Source organism: Mirounga leonina, unplaced genomic scaffold, assembly GCF_011800145.1.
Source record: "Mirounga leonina isolate KUSES-001 unplaced genomic scaffold, KU_Mleo_1.0 Mir_173, whole genome shotgun sequence".
NCBI classification, from domain to species: domain Eukaryota; kingdom Metazoa; phylum Chordata; class Mammalia; order Carnivora; family Phocidae; genus Mirounga; species Mirounga leonina.
The window spans coordinates 84412585-84432902 of NW_023270447.1; the positions used below are offsets into that span (position 1 = coordinate 84412585).

The 20318-nt window shown below is 52.4% G+C and overlaps 1 protein-coding gene across 5 annotated transcripts in view; it reads right to left on the reverse strand.

The window, feature by feature from the left end:
* PRDM2 (PR/SET domain 2) overlaps nucleotides 1-20318 on the reverse strand; it is a 105537-nt gene that overhangs the window by 8682 nt on the left and 76537 nt on the right. Inside the window, exon 8 of one of the 5 annotated variants that reach the window (XM_035019748.1) lies at nucleotides 14381-14700. The exons of the other annotated variants lie outside the window; for them this stretch is intronic. Coding sequence (XP_034875639.1) covers nucleotides 14697-14700 — 4 coding nt within the window. The 3' untranslated portion in view covers nucleotides 14381-14696. Of the gene's footprint in view, nucleotides 1-14380; nucleotides 14701-20318 lie in introns of those variants that run through there. 5 annotated transcript variants of the gene reach the window in all.

The following is a 20318-nucleotide window of genomic DNA, read 5'->3' on the forward strand; positions in this document are numbered from 1 at the left end:
GCCTCCCGGCCCTCTCTAGCTGTCCAGCATTTCTCTGCTCCCTTGCGCGCGGCAACCACAGCCACTTCCACTAGGGGGCGAGCTTTCTCCCCAACCCTGGGTATCCGTGGGGTCCGAGAGCTTATGATCGGCGGCAAAGCCCCCAAAGGCAGGCTCCTCTCACCACCCCACAGCACACGGCTTGGCCCAGTCGGGGCAACCCCAGCTGGCATGCACACAGCCCTTGTAATCCCCAAGTACTTTCTAAGCTTATCTCTGGGCCCTCCCAGCAGCTCAGGAGGTGGGGAGAACAAGCACTTTTTATACCCATTTAACAGATGAGGACACTGAGGCTCAGACAGATTCGGAGACTTTCCTGGGGGAGCAGAGCCCAGGCCTTTCAGCTCCATGCACCACCATTTCTGGGGAGACACCCGGTCACCACCTAGGTGTCTCCTGTTAGGACTAGGGCAGTGATGTCCAGCAGGACAGTCTCCTTCCTGACCACGAAACCCCTCCTGTGGTCAGAGAACTCTTGAGAGCCCAGTGGTTCCCTGGGGCGGAGATGTCAGGCGCTGAGAAACAGCATCTGCAGAACCAGATATTTCTCCAGTTCTCAGTACAGTAGTGGTTCATGCACAACGACCTGAGTCTAAGTTCCTAACTGTGTGAGCTTGGCAAGTCAGGGGCCTCTCTGGGCCCTGGTTTCACCATCTGTGATACAGGAGCAGTAATTTCACTGGGTGGTTGTGCTGATTAAATTTAGAGGAAGCTCTCAGCACAGGACATGCCAGCACTCGAGTATCCACCTGCAGGTGTTGGCACGGGGGCAGTCGGTGGGGACGCAAGGGGCCGGCCAAGTGAGGCGATGCCAGGGGCTGTGACACATCCCGAGGCAGCGGTGGCATGGCTGTCAGTCCCGATCCTCGTCCTCGCTGGCTATGTGGCCCAGGGTAAGGCCCTCCCTGCCTCCTAGGCTCTGAACCTTGGCCTCCTCAACTGTAAATAGAGGCCCTCTCTGCCGGCCTGCCGAGGCAGAGCTGGGCTGGGAAGAGCCCGGGGACCGGGATGTGAGGGCACTTTGCCTTCCAAGAATTCAGCACATGTGGGATGCTCCCGGTGGTGCTGACACCAGCAGGTCAGAGCAGGAGGGCGGCCGGTGCCCTCCCTCCACGGGCCCAGTCAGGTCTCCCATGAGCTCCCCCCCTTAATCGGCCCCTTCTCCCACCTGTTCTACGGAAGACCAACCTGCCCCTTCCCCAAAAGCACACTGGCTCATGACACACCCTGTCTGCAACCGTCAATCCCGGGCTCCCAGGACAGTGACCATGTTCCTCAACACACAGAGGCCGGCCCCCCACCTCCCCACCCCCTCGCTGGCCCAGCTGTGCTGGGCTCCCTTCAGCATGTCCACGCATGGCCCTCTTCCTGGCAGCCCTCAGCCTCGACGGACTCCAGAGCAGCATGGTTTGCCTTTAGCCAAGACGGGAAGATAGCAGGAGAGGCTTCAGGGTTTGAAAAGGATTAGATTTGAAGTGTTTATTCGACCCAAGAGAGAGGTCAAGTGGGTGGCTGAAATGGAACAGATGAATCTGAGGTTGGTCAGCATCTGGGTGGCCCGGATGGCTCAGCAAGGGGAGGGACCCAGGACGGGATGGGGAGAGGCACGTGGTGATGTGAGGGAGCCCGGAGAGAGCAGTGGCAAGCCCGGCCAGGGAGAGTCCGCCACTGCCAAAAGTCAAGGAGGCCAGGAAGGAGAACCACAGCAGTGTTCAGCATGGGCCCAGAGCTGCTGGTAACCACGGCGACAGTAGCCTCCAGGGCATGGCGGAGACAAACCCCAAGTGAGTCCGAGAGAGGAGGATCCAGAGAGCTCCCTCAAGGAGAGTTGGGTCAAGGGAGGCCGAGAGGGGAAAGGGCTTGGGAGGGGAGGAGGCCAGGGGCTCTCTGGTCCCCGCAGGAGTCTCCATGCCCCCCACCAGGCTGCCAGGACATGCTGAGTAGAGTCCCCTGCCTGCCTCCTGTCGTCCCTCCTTCTGCAGGAGTCAGGAGGGACGTTCTGGAACGTAATCCCCAGAGCTGGTTCAGCCACACAGGAGTCTTACACAACTCTCCATAAATTCTCAGAGTGCAATTCATTTGAAGGCCGTGTCTGATGTTCTGCACTCTTGCCAGAGGTGAAGGGAGAGGCAAAGTGTGTGGGAGCCAGTGCCAAGGTGGGACAACCCGAGATGCTGCTGAAATTCCCTGGAGGCTAGGTGCAGCCCCACAGGTCGGGGCTGTGGGAGTCACCGCCTGCTTCCTGGCGCCAGCCACCAGCCACCTCAGGATTGGTGGCATCTTTGAAGGCTCCACCTTCCCCAAGCAGCCCCTTCCATTCCCGGGAGGGCCCCCCACCGCCTCAGATGAGGCCCCCACGCTGGGCTTCAGAGGCAGGGCAAATGGCCCAACACTGGGATGCAGGAACCTGAATTTCAGCCCTAGATCTGCTGCTGACTTGCTGTGTGGCCTCTGGAGGATGCCTCCACCTTGCTGAACCAGAACCATCCACCTATAAAATGAGGATGTCAAGCAAGGAAACTATGCAATGGTATCATTTTGAGCACCTGCTATGAGCCCAGAGCTACTTCAGATGCTTTATGGGAGCTCCTCAAATATTCCCAGCAGCACTTGAGGCAGAGACAAGGATGATCTGTGTCTTACAGAGGAAGACAGAGAGGTGAGGAAGCGCAAAATTCCATCCATGTTCTCTTGGTCAATAGGGGGTGCAGCCAAACTCTGAATCCAGGACCATCTGACCCCTAAGCCTGGCTGCCCCTCCCTGAGGCAGTTCTTGTAGTGATGGGGACCAAAGAGTGCTTTTCAATATTCCAAGAAGCCAGATGGGGTTAACCGTTTGCCCACAGGACAGCCACCCACGAGGCCAGGAGCTGGCTTTGAGCTGGAACCATGTCAGCTCAGAGGAACCCTGGCATTGAGAGGTGGGGTGGTGGAGGGCGGGGGGGTCTCAAACTCCAATGCTCACTGGAGTCACCTGGAGAGATTAAAAAATCCTGCAGCCCGCGCCTCAGCCCTACAGATTTTAATTTAGCCGGTTTGCATGCCAGGCATTGAAAACTTTAAAAGCCAACTCTGAGGGCCACTAGCCTAGATCTGTTTCCTCAGAGTATGGTCCGCAGTCCCTGGGGGCTTGTTAGAAATGCCACCGCTCAGCGCCCCCCCACCCCGCCCCTGGACCTCCTGAGTCAGGAACCCGCATTTTAACAAGCTCCCTGGAGCATACAGGGGTTCTGTATACTGAAGTCAGGGGAGCGAGGGGCTGAGGACACCTTCAGCAGGGCATCAATGCAGGCCACGTGCTAGGTGGCCGTGCCTAAGAGGGGCCTGGCTCTGAAGCCTGGACAAGGATAATGCAAGTGGCCCTTAGGGGACAGCAACAAAGGTCTGAAACCACTGGCCTGCACAGTCACTGAGCTTCCTTCAAGTGGAGACGCTGGGGCCGGGGGAGACCCGCAGCTAACACGTGCCGGAGGGCATCGCCGGCCCCGGCAGCTTTGTGCTTAGATAGTATTTTCATTTGCTCTTCCCTCTAACCACCTGAGAAGGGTTATTGTGCCCTTTCTCTGGCTGAGAGGGCAGTAGCACAGGTAAGTTAGGTAACTGCGGTGACACAGAGAGGTGCGGAGAGATGGGGAAAGGGCAGCGAGGGAGGGAGCCAGGATCCACACAGATCTAATCCAGACCTGAAGTCCGCCTCTCCGCACACGGATTCTCCTTCCCTCTCCCCAGCTCTAAAGGCAGCCACGTGCCCGGGCCAGCTCCAGATTTGGCTGCCATGCATCCGAAAGACCAATCGCGTCCCTGCCTCATGGGGCCTTCATGCCAGGATCTGAGGTCTTCGGAGGCCATCAGTTCCCCAAAGCTGTTTGGCTTGCACTCCAGATACCCAGCATGTGACAGCTGATAACACAACCCAGGCAACAGGAAGGCTGGCCTGGCCTGTGGGGACCTCAGCCAAAGGGAGCTACCAGTGGGGAGATCCCTGCCGCCCTGCCAGGCTCGGAGAGGGGCAGGGGACCCCCGCAGCCATGCCAAGCAGCCCTTCATTCTCGGTGAGGAAACTGAGCCAAGCGAGGAGGTCACGCACTCAAGGTCACATGCAAGTTGTTCTGGGGAAGGAGTGAGGGGACAAAAATGGGGAGGGAGGGCAGAGTGAAGCCCCCACAGACTTGGGACAAGGAGCCGTGGGAGGCAGGTGCCCCACACATGACACCGAACTCAAGCCCCGGAGGGCACGATCTTGTTCATTTCTCACCCACCCACCTGTCTGGCACAAGAGGTGCTTGAAGAATGTTCCCTGAACAAGTAAATGGTGAACGTGGAGCCCAGACCCCCAAACACGCCTGTCTACACTGCTCGAAAACCAAATCACCCCGGGAAGTAACTTCCCGGAAGGTTCCTCTCACTCCCGAGGCCCCACCCAAACCTTGGGACCAGGTCCCCACTTTTATAATTCTTTGAACACAAGTCCACAGGCCTCAGGCCTCCCTGACAGACCCTCCCCGCTCCCCTCAGGGCAGAGGCTCAAGTCCAGAGGCTCCACATGGGCAGAGAACAGCCAGCACCCAGACAAGCCCGGCTCAGGCCCGAGCAGCCCCGGCAGGACCCGGCAGGACAGACAGACGAGCGGCTCCTCGGACACAGACACCTCGCACCGCACTTTGCTCTGGCCCCCCAACCCAGCTCCAGGGCGCCCCAACACCGTCCCCCTCCCCTCTCACTGAGCAGAAACGGGCTGCTTTCTAACACCCAAGGAAACATCTACGACCAGGAGGGAGGCCAAAACACGAGCAAATACACGCATGTCAAGACAGATGAACGCACACAAAGCAGGTTCCCATCTTGGGACAGAAAGGGACGGATGCGCCTCCCCTGAGGTCCGCGTGGAAAAGTTCCTTTAAAAGGTAAAATTCTGTAAAGACGCTAAGTCTTCATTATTATGACCATTCTGCCTTTTATTTTACTTTATTTTTTTTAAAGATTTTATTTATTTGAGAGAGAGAATGAGATAGAGAGAGCATGAGAGGGGGGAGGGTCAGAGGGAGAAGCAGACCCCCCGCTGAGCAGGGAGCCCGATGCGGGACTTGATCCCAGGACTCCAGGATCATGACCTGAGCCCAAGGCAGTCGCTTAACCGACTGAGCCACCCAGGTGCTCCCATTCTGCCTTTTAAAGTTGACACGAGCCAAAGGAAAAAAAAGATGCAGTCAACTCCAGGGACCAGCCTTTGCGTGGTCTGGAGCTGTTGGGACTGAGAGTCTCGTAAGCCCTGGGTGCGTCTGCCCTGCGAACGGGGTTTCTTAAGTCTTGATGCTGGTGCCCATTCCAGGACACTAAGGAGAAGAGGCGGCTGGCTGCCTTAGGGGAGAAGCCTGTGGGAGCTCAGGGGGCTCTTCTGCTACCGACGTGTCTCAACCAGCTGTCTCGGGGGGCCTGGGTGTGCCACGAGGACATGCTTGCTGTGGGCCTGAACAGGGCGTCGGTCCGCAACAGTGACGCAGCCCAAAGGGCAAGGGTGCCGTGGACTGTGGGGCTGGAGGCCTCATCCTCAGAGGGGGCCGGGGCCTGGGTGGCAGAGTCTGCTGGCGCACCTGCCCCGCCTCCCCCCACCGTCCCGCCATCCCCCAGGCCTGTACCCTGGCTGACTCAGGCTGTAGCATAGAGGGCTGGGACAATTCATCCTGTTGTACTGACGGGGACGCAGAGGAGGTCTGTAGGTGCTCGATGCCTTGGACCCCGGCTGGCCGACTCCACTCTGGGCTGCTTGGGCCTCCCCAGGACCCCGCATTTCACCTGGTTTGTGACCCACTCATTCTCGGTGGGGAGGCCATTCAAACAGGCTACCTCCCTGCGGAGGACAGACCCCCAGGCCCAGGGACTCAAAGCCAAGGTAGGAGCAGAGGTGGAATGAAAACTTTCCTAATGCGTCTCCCATGTAACTGCCATTTCCCAAATCAAGGTTCCGCAGAACTGGTTCCCCCAGATGCCACGTGTGTCTGCGTTACCATCTGCGTCCTGGCCGCCAACATTTCCATGCTTTTACTACGTGCCAAGTGCCATGCCCAATGTTTGACTTGGAATCACAAATTTAATCTTCACAAGACCTTTGTGAGATGGGTATTGTACATTTTATACACGAGGAACTAAAGGCACAGAGAGGTTCGGCAGCTTGCCCAAGAACACAACACTGGCAAGAGGCAGAGCTGGGATGGAAGCCTGAGCCACTCACCTCCAGAGCATGGGCTCGTGAAGCCCAACAGGCATGTCTCTGCAGGATTACTGAGCCTTTAATGTGCTGACAGGTAGGATAAATCCCAAGAGGAGGACGCAGGCTGTCATTTACCCCAAACTGATTTCCCCCATTGATGTGATTACTACTTACTGACGGCCTGCTCTGTGCCAGGTACATAGGACATGGTGGAGGGCCGAGCGGATGTGCTCTCTGAAGGCACAAGACTCTGCAAGGGGGTGGCTTTGATCTATGCTAAGCCTCCGGGAGGACCCTTTAGAGCACCACAAAGAAAAATTAATTCAGCCTTTCTGAACAGAAATTTTCTAAAATCAGCCATTTAGGGGCTCCTGGGTGGCTCCGTCGGTTAAGCGTCTGCCTTTAGCATGATCCCAGGGTCCTGGGATTGATCCCTGTGTCGTGCTCCCTGCTCGACGGGGAGTCTGCTTCTCTCTTTCCCTCTGCCTCTGCCCCTGACTCGTGCGTGTGCTTTCTAATAAATAAATAAAATCTTTTAAAAATAAAAAATAAAATAAAGTAAAATAAAATCAGCCATATGAAGCAATGTGTCCTGAATTTGATTTAGTATAATCTTTGGGAGTCAGGTTCTCCACTCTGCACATATGTGCTGTCATGTGCCTTGGTGGGGAGATGTCCTTGAGACTTACTAAGGGGTGCCAGCCTTCCTGTCTCCATACTAAACAAAACCAGGCACTCTAGTGATTATCGGTATTCATCAGTCAAGCACCTATTATACACCTGGCCCTGTGCTAGGCCCTGGGGACACAGCAGTAAACCAAACAGAGCTGGTCTCTGCCCCCATGGGGCAGGTGTCCTAGAAGGGGAAGGTCATCATTTGTATAATACAGAAGTAAACACATAATTACAAAGTGTTAAAAATAGACACTATCAGAGCTCAGAACAAGGGAACTGACCATAGAAATACTCTGTGTGTGTGTGTGTGTGTGTGTGTTTGCGTGTCTGCATGCACAGTTTCTGTTTACACCCTGAAACTTGGGCTCTGGGACACATCTGAAATACATTTCAGGATTTGCTTCTCTTTACCATGTTGCCTTTTGCTTTATTTTATGGGGTAGGGAGGGAGGGAAGGAAAAGAAAGCATAGAATGCATAACTTTAGAATGAAGGGGGGGAAATCGGAGGGGGAGACGAACCATGAGAGACAATGGACTCTGAAAAACAAACTGAGGGTTCTAGAGGGGAGGGGGGTGGGAGGATGGGTTAGCCTGGTGATGGGTATTAAAGAGGGCACGTTCTGCATGGAGCACTGGGTGTTATGCACAAACAATGAATCATGGAACACTACATCAAAAACTAATGATGTAATGTATGGTGATTTAACATAACAATAAAAATTTTTTAAAAATGCATAACTTTATCTCCAGGAAAACAGGACTTCCCAAAGAGGTCGTGTCTGTCCCTGAAGGCCACTCCTCTGGGATAGGGGGTGGGGGCGAGAACTGTTACTACCAATCACACCCCCAAATATTTCCTGTCCTCCTGAGTCTCAAAGCAAGTTTTACACCAGGGGATTTGGGGAGTTGGCAAATCGGAACAAGACCAGGGTAGGAACTCACCCAGGCTCTACCCTGGGCCTTCTCTGACCTGTGAATAGCAAATCTGGTTACATGAGGATCTTTCGCTTTTTACAAGCAGCAGATGTGACAATCTGTGAGCAGCCGAGGACAGTCCCTGCATTTTCAACGGGGTCACCCTTGGCTTGCTGCAGATGGGTTTCAGATAGAAATCAGCCCTGGAGAAATGGAAGGAAGGCTGGGGATGCTTGTGGGAGATGCCTCCCCGGGAGAAGTTAGGGGGCATCTCCACCTGCTAAGCAGGCCCAGAGGCGAGCTGTGGGTGGGGGGGGGGGCGTCCAGAGAAAAGCCTCTGAAAGCTGCAGAGCAGAGCCTGCCTCCGCAAGTCCAGGAGAGGGGCCTCCAGCACACGGAGCCCAGTCTGAACCCCCCACCGCCATCAGATGCCACATCGGTCCCCTGCACACCCTCAGCCCAGAACACCTCCAGGCTCTTCCCAAATCTCCCCAACGCTGGAGCACCCCCAGACTCAATTCCTGGGCGTCTCCTCTTCATCTACACTTGCTCTTTGGGGGCTCCAATCTCATGGTTTTCAACACTGTGTGTACTCTGAGGGCACCCAAATTTACATTTCCAGCTGGGTCCTTCCCTCTGAACTTCAAACTGTATATTCATCTACCCCATCCGCATCTCTCCTTGAGGGCCTCACAGCATCTCAGACTTTATATGCCTGAACCTGAATTCCCAGGACACACACACCACCCAAACTGGATCCAATGAGTCTTCACCTCATCACTTAATGGCAAAAAACAAAAACAAAAAAACCCAAACTGTCGTCATCCTTAATTCTCTCATCCAATCCTCAGCCAATCCTCAGCAAATCTTGTGGCTCCACCTTCAAAATACACCCAGAACTCCACTGCTATTCCTACCTCCACTGCTACACTCCCATCCAACTACCATCATTCCTCACCTGCATTCCCTTCCTAGTCTGTATTTCTACTCTTGGCTCCTTTCAGTCGATCCTTAACAGATCAGCAGGAGAGATTCTTTCAGAAGGCAATCATCCAATATTACTCCTCCCTCAGAGCCCTCCAATGCCTTCCACTCACTCCAAGTACAAAGCTTACAATGACTATAGCAGCCCTTGGTTACCTCCCTGACCTTGCCCCCTATTCCCCTCCTCTCCCCTGCTCCCCTCCAGCCACTCCGGCCTCCCCAGTGTTCCCTGAGCATGCCAGGAATGCTTCTGCCTCAGGGCCTTTGTACTTACTATTCCTTCTGCCAAGTGCTTTCCTCCCTAAGTCCCCATGCTTGCGTCTTCACTTCCAAGTCTTTGCTTAAACGTTCCCCTTTGCAGCCAGGCTTTCTCTGCCCCCCCCCCCCGTTTTAAATGGTAGCCCCCATTCTGACTTCAGATCTCTCTATCCCCACTTCCCTGTTTTACTTCTGTACACAGCACTCACCACCTGACATTCCGTGTAGCTCCTTGCTTGTTCATGGTCTGTCTCCCCGCACCCCCCGCCAGAAACACCAGTTTCGGGCACCTCTACACCTTCAACAGTGCCTGGCACAGAGCGCCCTACATCCACTCCTGAATGGATGGACGCCCAAGACCAACACGGTCTTTCCCGACTAAATCGCGCCTGTGAGGCATCGCCTGTGATTTCTGGGTACTGTATAAAGTGGGACCAAGACTTAACTCACTTATAAAAGCAATCAGAGTGCAAAACCTTCCTATGCCCTCATGCAAAATTTTAATGGCTTCTCACCCACACCTAACTGGATGACAGCTTTTAAGCAAATTACTGTGAGCCTTTCTAAGCATTCGACCTGTTTTCCATAAACTCCATGCTCCTATTTTGTCGGGTTGGATACTATGTAAATGAGTCACAGGAGTACAAAACCAGACACGAGGGGCATAAACAGGTCTGCGAACAAACACTGCTGACTTTTGGCAGCACTGAACTTGAGCGCTGGGGATGGAAGATCCAGGGCTCTCCCTGCAGCTGTCATCAGGATGCGTTCCTAAGGGAACGCACAGCATCCAACAGGGAGGGTTGAGTCAACCAAACACTGGCTGAACTTCAACTATATTTCAGTTGATCCCCAGTTGGTATCGTCCCAGAAGTTCTGCAAGATTCCTGGCAGCACCTGCCCTGGCAGGCCCGGCACTCTGCAAGACTTCCTCACGCTATTCCTTAGGTGGCGGTGACCGTGCCGGACGTGAAGACGGAACGTGCACACGGGAGAGCCCAGGGCCCCCATCATGGAGCGCACACGATCCTGTGACAGCGGTGGTGGCAGGATCCCATCACCCAGCAGCTCGAACGCCAGTGAGCCGGGGGGGGGGGGGGGGACGGGGGGGCCACGGGGAGTGATGCTGGGGCCCCGGGGGGGGCACAGCCCGATCCAGCACAGCCCTTTCACGTGCGGATGACATGGTGAAATCAGAGAGGAAGGGATTCGCTATTTTGAACAAAAATTACATGCAAGAGTATCTTCCACTGCCGTGTAGTTTGGAGGTTCTACGAGTGAGGGACCCTTTAGGAGATGCCGGGTATCAGAGGTAGAATTAAAGCTGGTGATGGAGAGAGGGCGACCCTACTTTCAGAGCCAAAAAGTGGAGGAAAGTGTTTAAAAACGTAAAGGAAAATTTGGATAGCTCCACACCCCACCCCCCCATGAAGTTCAGGATGCTCGATGACAGTCACAAGCAGCCTTCCTGTGCACTGGTGCAGAATTTCCCTAATTTCATTGAGTTAAAGAGCCAGCAGCTACACTGGACTGCGGCACCCAACCTCCTCGTGGCCTCTCTGGTTTCTCGCTCGGCTTTCCTGACGCATCCTTAACCCTGAGGACTGTGCCCTGAGGTGGCAACGCTTTAATGCTGATTGTAATTAACTATGGCCAAAGAACCAATCCTTTTCTTTCAACCTGATTTTAATTGGTCATTTACTTATGCAAGTGACACTCTCTATTCAGCTGCCAACAATTAAGTGCCCCAAAATTCACACTTGAAGCCAAAAAGTCCTAAGTTGGGGTCCGCTAAGCAGAGTGATAACTTTATTATTCCTAGAAATTTTTTCTCCCCGCCCCCCCCTTTTATTGCACAGACACTGAGTGAGCACCGACTACGTACTGGGGGCCGCATGGGTGCTGGGGACCGGTGAATGCACACTGCAGGACTCCGCCGCGCAGCTTGACTACACTAGGTAAGAGCCAAGGGTCATCTCCGCCGCCCCCCCCCCATAAAGATACACAAAGAGCAACAATGGCCAAGCAGAAAATCCTCATTTCCACCACAGCTCTGACACTTAGAAGTGCCCCCCACCTGTGGAGCCGCCCTATTCGTCTGTCATGAGATGGTTCTTAGGATTAGGGAGAAATGTAAGAGAAGTGTTCTGAAAACTGGAAGTTGCTATATCCAAGATATTGCTAATAAACAAAATAATTTCCAATGAAGACTGGAAGCAAATTAAATAATGAGATGGGGTGATACGGTGTCACTTGTTCTTTTTATTTTTATGACCCAGAGGAGAACTCCTGGGTCTGCGTAGCTGATAAAAAACAAAGATTTCAAAGACCCACCCCAGAGATCCCGGTTTAGTAGGTCAGGAATTTTAAGTAAGCCTCCTGGGCGGGGTTTGATGCAGGTGGCCCAGGAAGGGAACATGCCGGTGAAGTAATCCTAACTCTGGCCCCTTCACGCACCCGGGGACACCTTGAGGCAACGCAGCTCCTCAAACTGAAGTTAACAAGACGATACACACGGGACCAGCAAAATACTCCCCTCACCTAAGCACCTGTCCAACACAATTCAGGACATCGCCTTAAGAAAACACCCGCTGTCAGCTAACACTAATAGGCTGTATCTGTGATCTTTATAAATAGTTTTAAAAGACAGAAGCATACTAATTAAGGTGATGACGTCATTCACAACAGCACACGCTTCAACTACAGCATCCAGCACCAGTTCATTGGATGCGTCGAAATGGTTGGTTCGGTGAAGCATCGGCTCTCGATTTCAGCTCAGGTCATGACCTGGGTTGTGAGATCGAGCCCCAGGTCGATCTAATGATTCTTCCCCTACCCCCCGCCACCCCACCTCCTGCTGACGCTCTCAAAAAAAAAACACAAACAAACAAAAACCAGTTGGTTCCTACACCAAAGCAGTTAACATAGTAAACTTGCTAGTAAATTTCAACCGGGAGTCTAAATATAAATGATAAAGGTAAGAGTATAAACCACCTACATACCTACGCACTGGTTATTAGAGAAATTCTGAAAAGCTTCTGGAGCAAGATCTGGAAAAAGAGAGGAAAATCACTGTGCAGGCCCATCAGCCTGTGCGCCAAGTGAGGAGATGGGGGAATGTGTACTTCCTTGGCGGAGTCCAACCACTGGTTCGCACTTAGCACCAAATAAAGTATGTCCTCACACATAAAGGTGGGCATCAGGCAACAAGACGACGACAGTTCTGTTTCAGAACCTGGCCGCACACCTCAGCCGCGGAAGAGCGTGCACATGCCACCCATTCCCGTTGTTCTCTTACAAGTCATTTCTCTAACTCACGTGCGCTTCAGGAGCTGGAAAGAGAAAAAGCCGTCTGTACGTTTGTTCCACCTAACACTCTCCTCTCACAAGGTCAGCTGTCCCACAACGTCACGCGCCGGCAAAGAACCAAGAGCCAAGACCTATTTAGACGAGTAGACGAGTCATCATGCCAGAAAAGGCACGTTCCGGCATCAGGGCCCTTTGCACACGGGGTCAGTCCTTGGGTGTTCTGACAGGGCCTAGCACACCTCTTTGCACGTAACGTTAATAGGACTGCTATCCAGCTTCCTTGCCCGTAGACGATTAACAGAAGCCTATCTGGGGACGTGGGGAGCGCAGACAGGCTCCATAAAGGACGGAAGAGGGGCCGATGAGGAGTACCTCCTTCTCAAAAAGCTTCAGGATCCTGTATACCTGAACTGTCTCTGAGGGCATCGCTTTTCCACCACGAAGTAGTAACTGGATACCTTGAGCCTTCAAGGAGAGGTGAAGGTCTGTCCGGTGTAGCTTCCAAAAGCAGGGAAGCAGCAGAGAGGTGGGACCAGAGACAGCCAACTCCTGGCACCGCCTGGCCTTCCTGCATGTGAGGCGGACACCAGGCACTGAGCCCGGCCCTCTCCCCCCGAGCGCGACCCCGCCTCTGAGGCACGCCTGCTCCCCACGCACCTAGGGAAACCTGCTCGCCGACCACGGCTTGGGAAGATTCCGTGCAAATAGAAGAAAAGCGGGCACTAGGAAGCAAGGTTTGACTGTCTGAACCAGTCGGCATCTGAGTCGGCTCAACACAGCTGTGGAGATGGCGCCAAACTGCAGGCCTAGCGGCAGCCACACAACCCCACCTCCCACGAACACACACAACGCACCGGGGCCAGGAAGGGCCAAGGGCTGTGTTCACCTCCATCAGGTTTAGCACCTCTGAGTTAGCGGGTGCTTCTTGTCGACGCGTGGGCAGCTGCGGACTAATAAGGCAAGTGTCCTCCCCGCTTCTTAAAGGACAGGCCATTGGAGGAAGAAGCGGGAGGGACGGGGCTTCACTCCCGGCCCTGCAGGGAGGAGGGAGAACAGACTCCTGCCCTCGAGCAAACGGCCTCACCTCTCTGGGCCAAGGGTCCCCTCTTGTAAAATGGAGAACACAAAAGGACTGACTTCGTAGAGCCGTCGTAATGATTCCATGGGAGAACTTGTGAAAAGCCCTGAAAACACTGGCTAGCAAGCACTTCAAGGTTAACAGCGATCATTCTTACATTATTATTTCAATGAACTGGGGTTCCTTGGTTGGGTTTTCATTTTACAGAGCTAATGAAAGTGTTCTGCTGAACCTGGCTTTTAAAAGTTTAAAAAATTTTAAAATAACGTTATGTGAAGAGGTGATAAAATCACAATCCGCTTTTCCCTCACCCTGATTTGAAAAACGGTTTTCCTTGGGGCGGCTGAGTGGCTCAGTCATTAAGCGTCTGCCTTCGGCTCAGGTCATGGTCCCAGTGTCCTGGGATCGAGCCTCGCATCGGGCTGCTGGGCAGGAAGCCTACTTCTACCTCTCCCACTCCTCCTGCTTGTGTTCTCTCTCTTGCTGTGTCTGTCAAATAAGTAAATAAAATCTTTAAAAAAAAAAAAAAGAAAAAGAAAAACGGTTTTCCTGTTTGATAGCTCCTTCTCTTTCTGACGTGGGAGTGCCTGATGTAGAAAGGAAGCAGCTCCGGCCTGGCTCAGACGCAGCAAAGGCCCAGGGATCGGTGGCGGCAGGACCGGCAGCTCCTCACCACCAGAGAGCTTTCTCTCTGGGCAGAGGCAGGGCACGACGAGGGAATGTTCCAGCTACCGCCCCTTCCTACGGCAGGCGGCTTCTGTGGTCCTCGCAGGCTCACAGTTGTCTTCACAACCATCGGATCACTATCGCCACTTTGCAGAAAGGAAAACCGGGGCTCAGAGCACTTAAGTCATTTGTCCAAGGTTACAGAGCTGGTTAAGTAATAAAGCCAGGATTCAAGTATTTTATTCAGTCAACAAGTATTTATTCAGCAGCTACTACATGCCAGGCACACTGCTGCAGATGCTGGAAATGCAACGGTGAACACCACAAAGGTCCTTCCTTCAAGGCAGAATGTTCATTCTAGTAAACACCCGTGACGAAGCGGTAACAGAATGTATACAGGAGAGGTAAGTGCCCCCCCCAAGAACAGTAGTGCAGAGTAAGGAGATGGAGAGGGCCAAGGGCAGTGTGTCCAATTAGATGGTCAGGGAAGGCTTCTTGGAGGAGGTGACAGGTGCTCAGCAGCTCCAGGTCCAAAGCCAATCAACGCCCTTACCTATATTCCACTACCTGCAATGAAATCACAGTGAAACCTCAAAACCAGACCACTGCCCTGCACCACACTACTCCTCATGGAAGGCCAGAGGCCATCATACAGTTCTGAACCTTGAATTCCATTCTTGCGTGGTCATGGCTGGCCACCCTAGGCTGAAGCCCTATATGGGCCCACACTGCTCCCATGAGGGGCTCTCGAGAGGCCAGGGTGCACCCCAATGGAGGGAAGGAGCCCGCCCAGTTTCTAAAATTCTGACAAAAGTTCTAATCTCATCAAAGGTAGTAACCATCTGTTCTGGGAAACTAATAGGACTGATGTTTGTCAGCTGCCATAAAGGAATCCTTTTCTTCCCCAGCCTTTAAAAGCATGAGCAGCTCTCAGGCTCAAATATATAAATCTTAAAAAAAAAAAAAAAAAAAGTAAGTAAGTGTGGGGGAGGTGTTGCCTGAGTGGCTCAGTCAGTTAAGTGTCCGACTCTTGGTTTCAGCTCAGGTTGTGATCTCAGGGTCCTGAGATTGATCCCCACGTCGGGCTCGGTGCTGAGCGTGTGGAGCCTGCTTAAGAATCTCTCTCTCCCTCTCCCCGTGCCCCAAATAAGTAAATTTTTAAATAAATAAATCCATCAAATCAAATAAAAGCACAAGCAGTTTCTTCAGAAGCCTCTCCAAAAGTTCCACAAGGATCATCATCACCCAAGTCCCGCCCCTTCCGCCCAGGATGGCTACCAGGCCATTGGCCTCCTTCGTGGGGCGGGGAGAAACCACCACCACCACCACCAGAGCCGTCAGCTACTGAATCCTTACACTAAGCACACAGCCCACCTCCTGGGATACAGCCACCTGCAGGCGAGGCGGCCGAGGCTCAGCCAGCAGCAGGCCCACCTGTTGCAAGTGGTACTCAGGAGGGATAAGACCCAGCGCACAAGGGCTCAAGGCCAATGTTTATTCCCACTGTATTATACAACCTCTGCAACAAACCCCCCTTGGGGCGATGACATCACCATTGGTCATTTGGCAGACACCACAGCTGTGCAAAACCGAGGGGCACATGAAGCGGGTGGGGTCACTGTGGGGAAGAGACTGGAATCACATGGCCGGTTTGTGGGCTCCACTTGCAGCTCTGGGACATAATCCAGGTGCCGATGCCCCTCACATTTGGTCGATGTTAACTGTACATGAGAATGCCATCTCCCTCATATGGTGGGAGAGCTTGAGGGCAGGTAAGCCCTGCAAAGCACTCAGAACATCCCGGACCCGCGCTCCGACTCGGCCAAGAGCACTGCCCCACCCCCCACTCCCCCCCGAGGTGGCCAGCTACACCCCAGGGCCCTCTCAGGGCCCGGGGCACAGGCAGAGTCCATCAGACCTGCAGCCCGACGCCTTCATGACCCACACGGGCCATTAAAGAGGTTTTCTGAATGGCCGACCCACTGAAACTCTACAGGAGAATGTGCCTAAATTCCCAAGTCCAATAATAGCTTGGAAATAGAAGCCATCTGAAAATGTTCCTGAACTCGAGCCGGGATGGCAAGGTTCGGATGTGATTATAAAAAGCAAGTGAGGGGCACCTGGGTGGCTCAGTCATCAAGCGTCTGCCTTCGGCTCAGGTCATGATCCCAGGGTCCTGGGATCAAGCCCCACATCGGGCTCCCTGCTCCTCGGGAAGCCTGCTTCTCCCTCTCCCTCTGCCCTTCCCCCGGACCCCCCATGCGAGCGAGCTCTCTCTCTCACTCTCCCTCTATCTCAAATGAGTAAGTAAATCTTTTTTAAAAAATAAAGAGAATTGATAAATAATAATGTTATAATATCCACCATTTATCGAGGCATTACTCTCTTCTAGGTATCACATAACCAATAATTAACAATAACTAGGGGCGCCTGGGTGGCTCAGTCGTTAAGTGGCTGCCTTCGGCTCAGGTCATGATCCCAGGGTCCTGGGATCGAGCCCCGCATCGGGCTCCCTGCTCGGCGGGAGGCCTGCTTCTCCCTCTCCCACTCCCCCTGCTTGTGTTCCCTCTCTCGCTGTGTCTCTCTCTGTCAAATAAATAAATAAAATCTTAAAAAAAAAAAAAAAGCAAGTGAGAGGAGAACGTTACTGCAAGGGAAAATCGAATCCGTATGAGTCTCAACTCCATTCCAACAGAGAATATTAAAATAGTATATTCTGGGCAATTATTAGATACTAAAACTAACACAATTATCTTAAACGGAAATTCTTACTTTTAAATTAAAAATTAAAATCGCCACAACTGTATCCTAAGGCCTAAATCCCCTTTGGTTATTAACTTACCTGTACAACAACAAACAGATGCCGGGTCTTTTTTTAATGATTCCTATTTAAAATTTACACTTAGATTTCACACTAAGACTTGCTAGTTATTCAAGCACAATTCCAGGTCATACCATAGGTGCCTGTCCAACCACAGATGGATTCAGATACGGAAAAACGCCTCGCTTAAATGTGTTCTGACTCAGGGCATAAACCTGGGCTTCAAAATCCATCCGTCGCTTTCGCTCATCAGTGAAATGTCCCCCTCATCGGACGGGTGCTTTGTCTGGCTTCCTGCAGTGGGTGGCTAGCTGGACACGGGGAGGCACATTTAGACACTAACTTCTTCCATAAAATATTTTACGTTTTCTGGAACATCGCCTCAATTTCGGGTCACTTCCTATACGAGGCAGCTGAAAGGGAATCCAGCTGGTCCAAGTGAGGCAGAAGACAGAAGCATGTACAAATGCTATTATCCCAACAGTTCAGCAAGTTTTTTGTTTTTTTTTAAGATTTTATTTATTTGAGAGAGAATGAGAGAGAGCGAGCACATGAGAGGGGAGGGTCAGAGGGAGAAGCAGACTCCCCGCCGAGCAGGGAGCCCGATGCGGGACTCGATCCGGGGACTCCAGGATCATGACCTGAGCCGAAGGCAGTCGCTCAACCAACTGAGCCACCCAGGCGCCCCAGCAAGTTTTCTCTTATAAAAGTATCTCCAAGACCATCTTCGTGGCTCACGACGGAACATCATTTTTGCAACTGCAAGTAATTTAATGCAGAGCATGACGGTTTTCCCCAATTCTTATTCTTAATCCAGAAAGTAAATAAAACCTACATATACCCTCCAGGCTCTAATTCTATCGTTCAAAAATAACTACCGGCAGAAATGTAACCCTTTGCTCTGCACTGGGCCGAGGTGGGAAGGCAAGCCTGGATCAACTATCCTTCTGGGCTAATGCCCGACAGGGCAAGGTTCTCAAGTGACATCTGAGGAGGACTCCTGATGACCCCCAGGCCCCATCCTTAGGACCACTTTCAAAATCAAAGGGTATTACTACAACGAGCTTGGTTTCTATTAAGCAGATTTTCCTTGACGAAGCAGACTGACCCATAAAGCCTGTCCAGAGCTGCAAGGTCTACGGCAGGCAGAGGCATATTCCATGGCCAGAGTGAGGCTGGACACGGGGGTTCGGGGGCAGCTCCTGATCGTCTGCGCTCTGGTTTCACCAGGAAGACTCGCAACCCACCGTGATGACTCTACTTGTTCACTAAGCCGAAAAGCCCTGAGTAGAGAAGGTATCAAGGCCTGTATTCTACATTCAGAGGAAATGAAGCTTTAAGAAATATACAGAACTATAAAAAATGATCAACAGAATGGCGTAGCTTGGAGGCAGCTCAAATTCCAACTTGCTGAGAGTGGTAGGACCTCTGAACAAAATCACCCCCCCGCCAGGATCTGTTTCCCCATCTGCGCTCGGTACCAACTTCAAGGTGTTACTGTCAAGGGTCAAGTCTGAAAGATGCTTAGCACAGTCCCTCATGCACAGAAAGCACTAGAAAGCTGTATCCAACTTAACGAGGCTTATTAGGTAGTTTCCAAAACCACTTGGAGAGGAAGTGGCCCAGGGGCAGGAGGCGGAAGGAAGAGCTGGAGTGCACCATGCGGTTGGAAGCGGGACTGCGGCGGGGGCGGGGTATACAGCAGGGGAGCCTGGGCGGTCCCGAACAGGAGACTGGGCCACAGGGCCCCAAAGGATGGGTCAATGAGCAGTTTACATTTTCCCCTTTGTCGCACCTCCTCAAACCTTAAGCTTTGTTCCATTCAATCTTTTTTTTTGTGACACTGCTTTCATTTTGTCTAAAAAGAATTTTAACAGTAATATGGAGGTCATCATGCCCATCAATCCGGACCTTGCGCCTACTATTATCTTTTATCTCCTGGCACTGTGTACTTAAAGGTCCTGCATCTTGTAGGCAAACTCCCAGAAAAAGGTCCAGGCACCCAGACAGAGGGAACCCAACAGGGGCTGTGACCTTAGAATACTGGCTAAGAAACTGCACAACTGGACAGCCTTCCTCTTCCCCTCAAGGCCTATCATCTCTTCTTTCCATAAAGTACATATGCTTTTCTACAGCCCAGGGTTCAAGCCTGGCTTCAGAATAGTCTCTTACTCCCCACCTCCCAGGTCACCTCTCGCTCCCGCCTTCAGAAAAATGGGGCACACAGGGAACACACGAGTGCTTGAGCAATGAAGAGCCACACATATTCATTGTCATTTCTCCCACCTCACTTCAGGAAGTCTGCAACATGCACGGACATTACCTGGGGCTTAAAACTACAGGCTACCCAGGCCCCGCCCACCATCTAATTTAAATGGCTGGTTGTAGGGCTTTGGAGCTGGTAGCTTAGTACCTCTCTGGGTTGTCGGAGCGCCACTGCACGAGAGGGCAGGGCTGTGGCTCGTCTTCTGACAGCCTTGCCTGCCCCCGACCAGCATGCCAGTCACTGCCAGGTGCCCTGCAGTCTCTCAGGACGACTCGATCTCTCTCTCTCTGCTCTAGAATACACCCTTCAATGGTGCTTTAGGAGGACAGTCACTGAAAGATGAGATGCCCAAGTGGGAGCAGCAGGGCTGGTGCCACCAGGTAGGGAAGAGGCCACAGGCCACCGGGTCTCCGAAAATGTGACAAATGGCAAACCACTTCCTCTAGCCATCAGCCAGGTCTTTAAATGTGGCCTTGGTATCCAAGGCAGCCTTTCTCTCACTCACCTGCACTGTAATCCACTTTCAAGGTCAAGTGCCATTTACACTTCTTTTATGGATATAAGTCAATCCATTTGAAGGTTTGATAGCAAATCAAAATCCACCTAAGTATCAAATGCAGGAAATGAGCTATCATTTTAGTATGGTCACTTTAACCTAAGTATTAAAAGATGGCAGTCCTCTAGATATCTACCCTCAAAGAAGAAACCAGAGGCATCTTCTTGACCACCCAGCTTTTGGAGAACCGTGACAGAGTGACGACGTTTTCAATAGGAAGTATAAATAGGAGAGACCACCGAGCAAATATAAGTTCCACAAGGGCCGGGATTTTGGTCCACTTACGTAACCTAGGCTCCCGAACACAGCCCTGGTATATGGTGGGTGCACGATAAATTCATGTGATTCTGTACAACATCTTGCTAGAAGCACCTGAATCAACCAGATTAAAGCAGCCAGCCTAGAGAAGGGTTTGTAATCAAAAACAGTGAGAGGTGCTTTAAAAGAGCAGAAACTTAAGGCTTCAATTACTAGCCTTTTGAATTTTTTAAAATGTTTGACTCCATAAAGAGGAAAAGCAACCAGCCCGGGGGCAGCCTGTT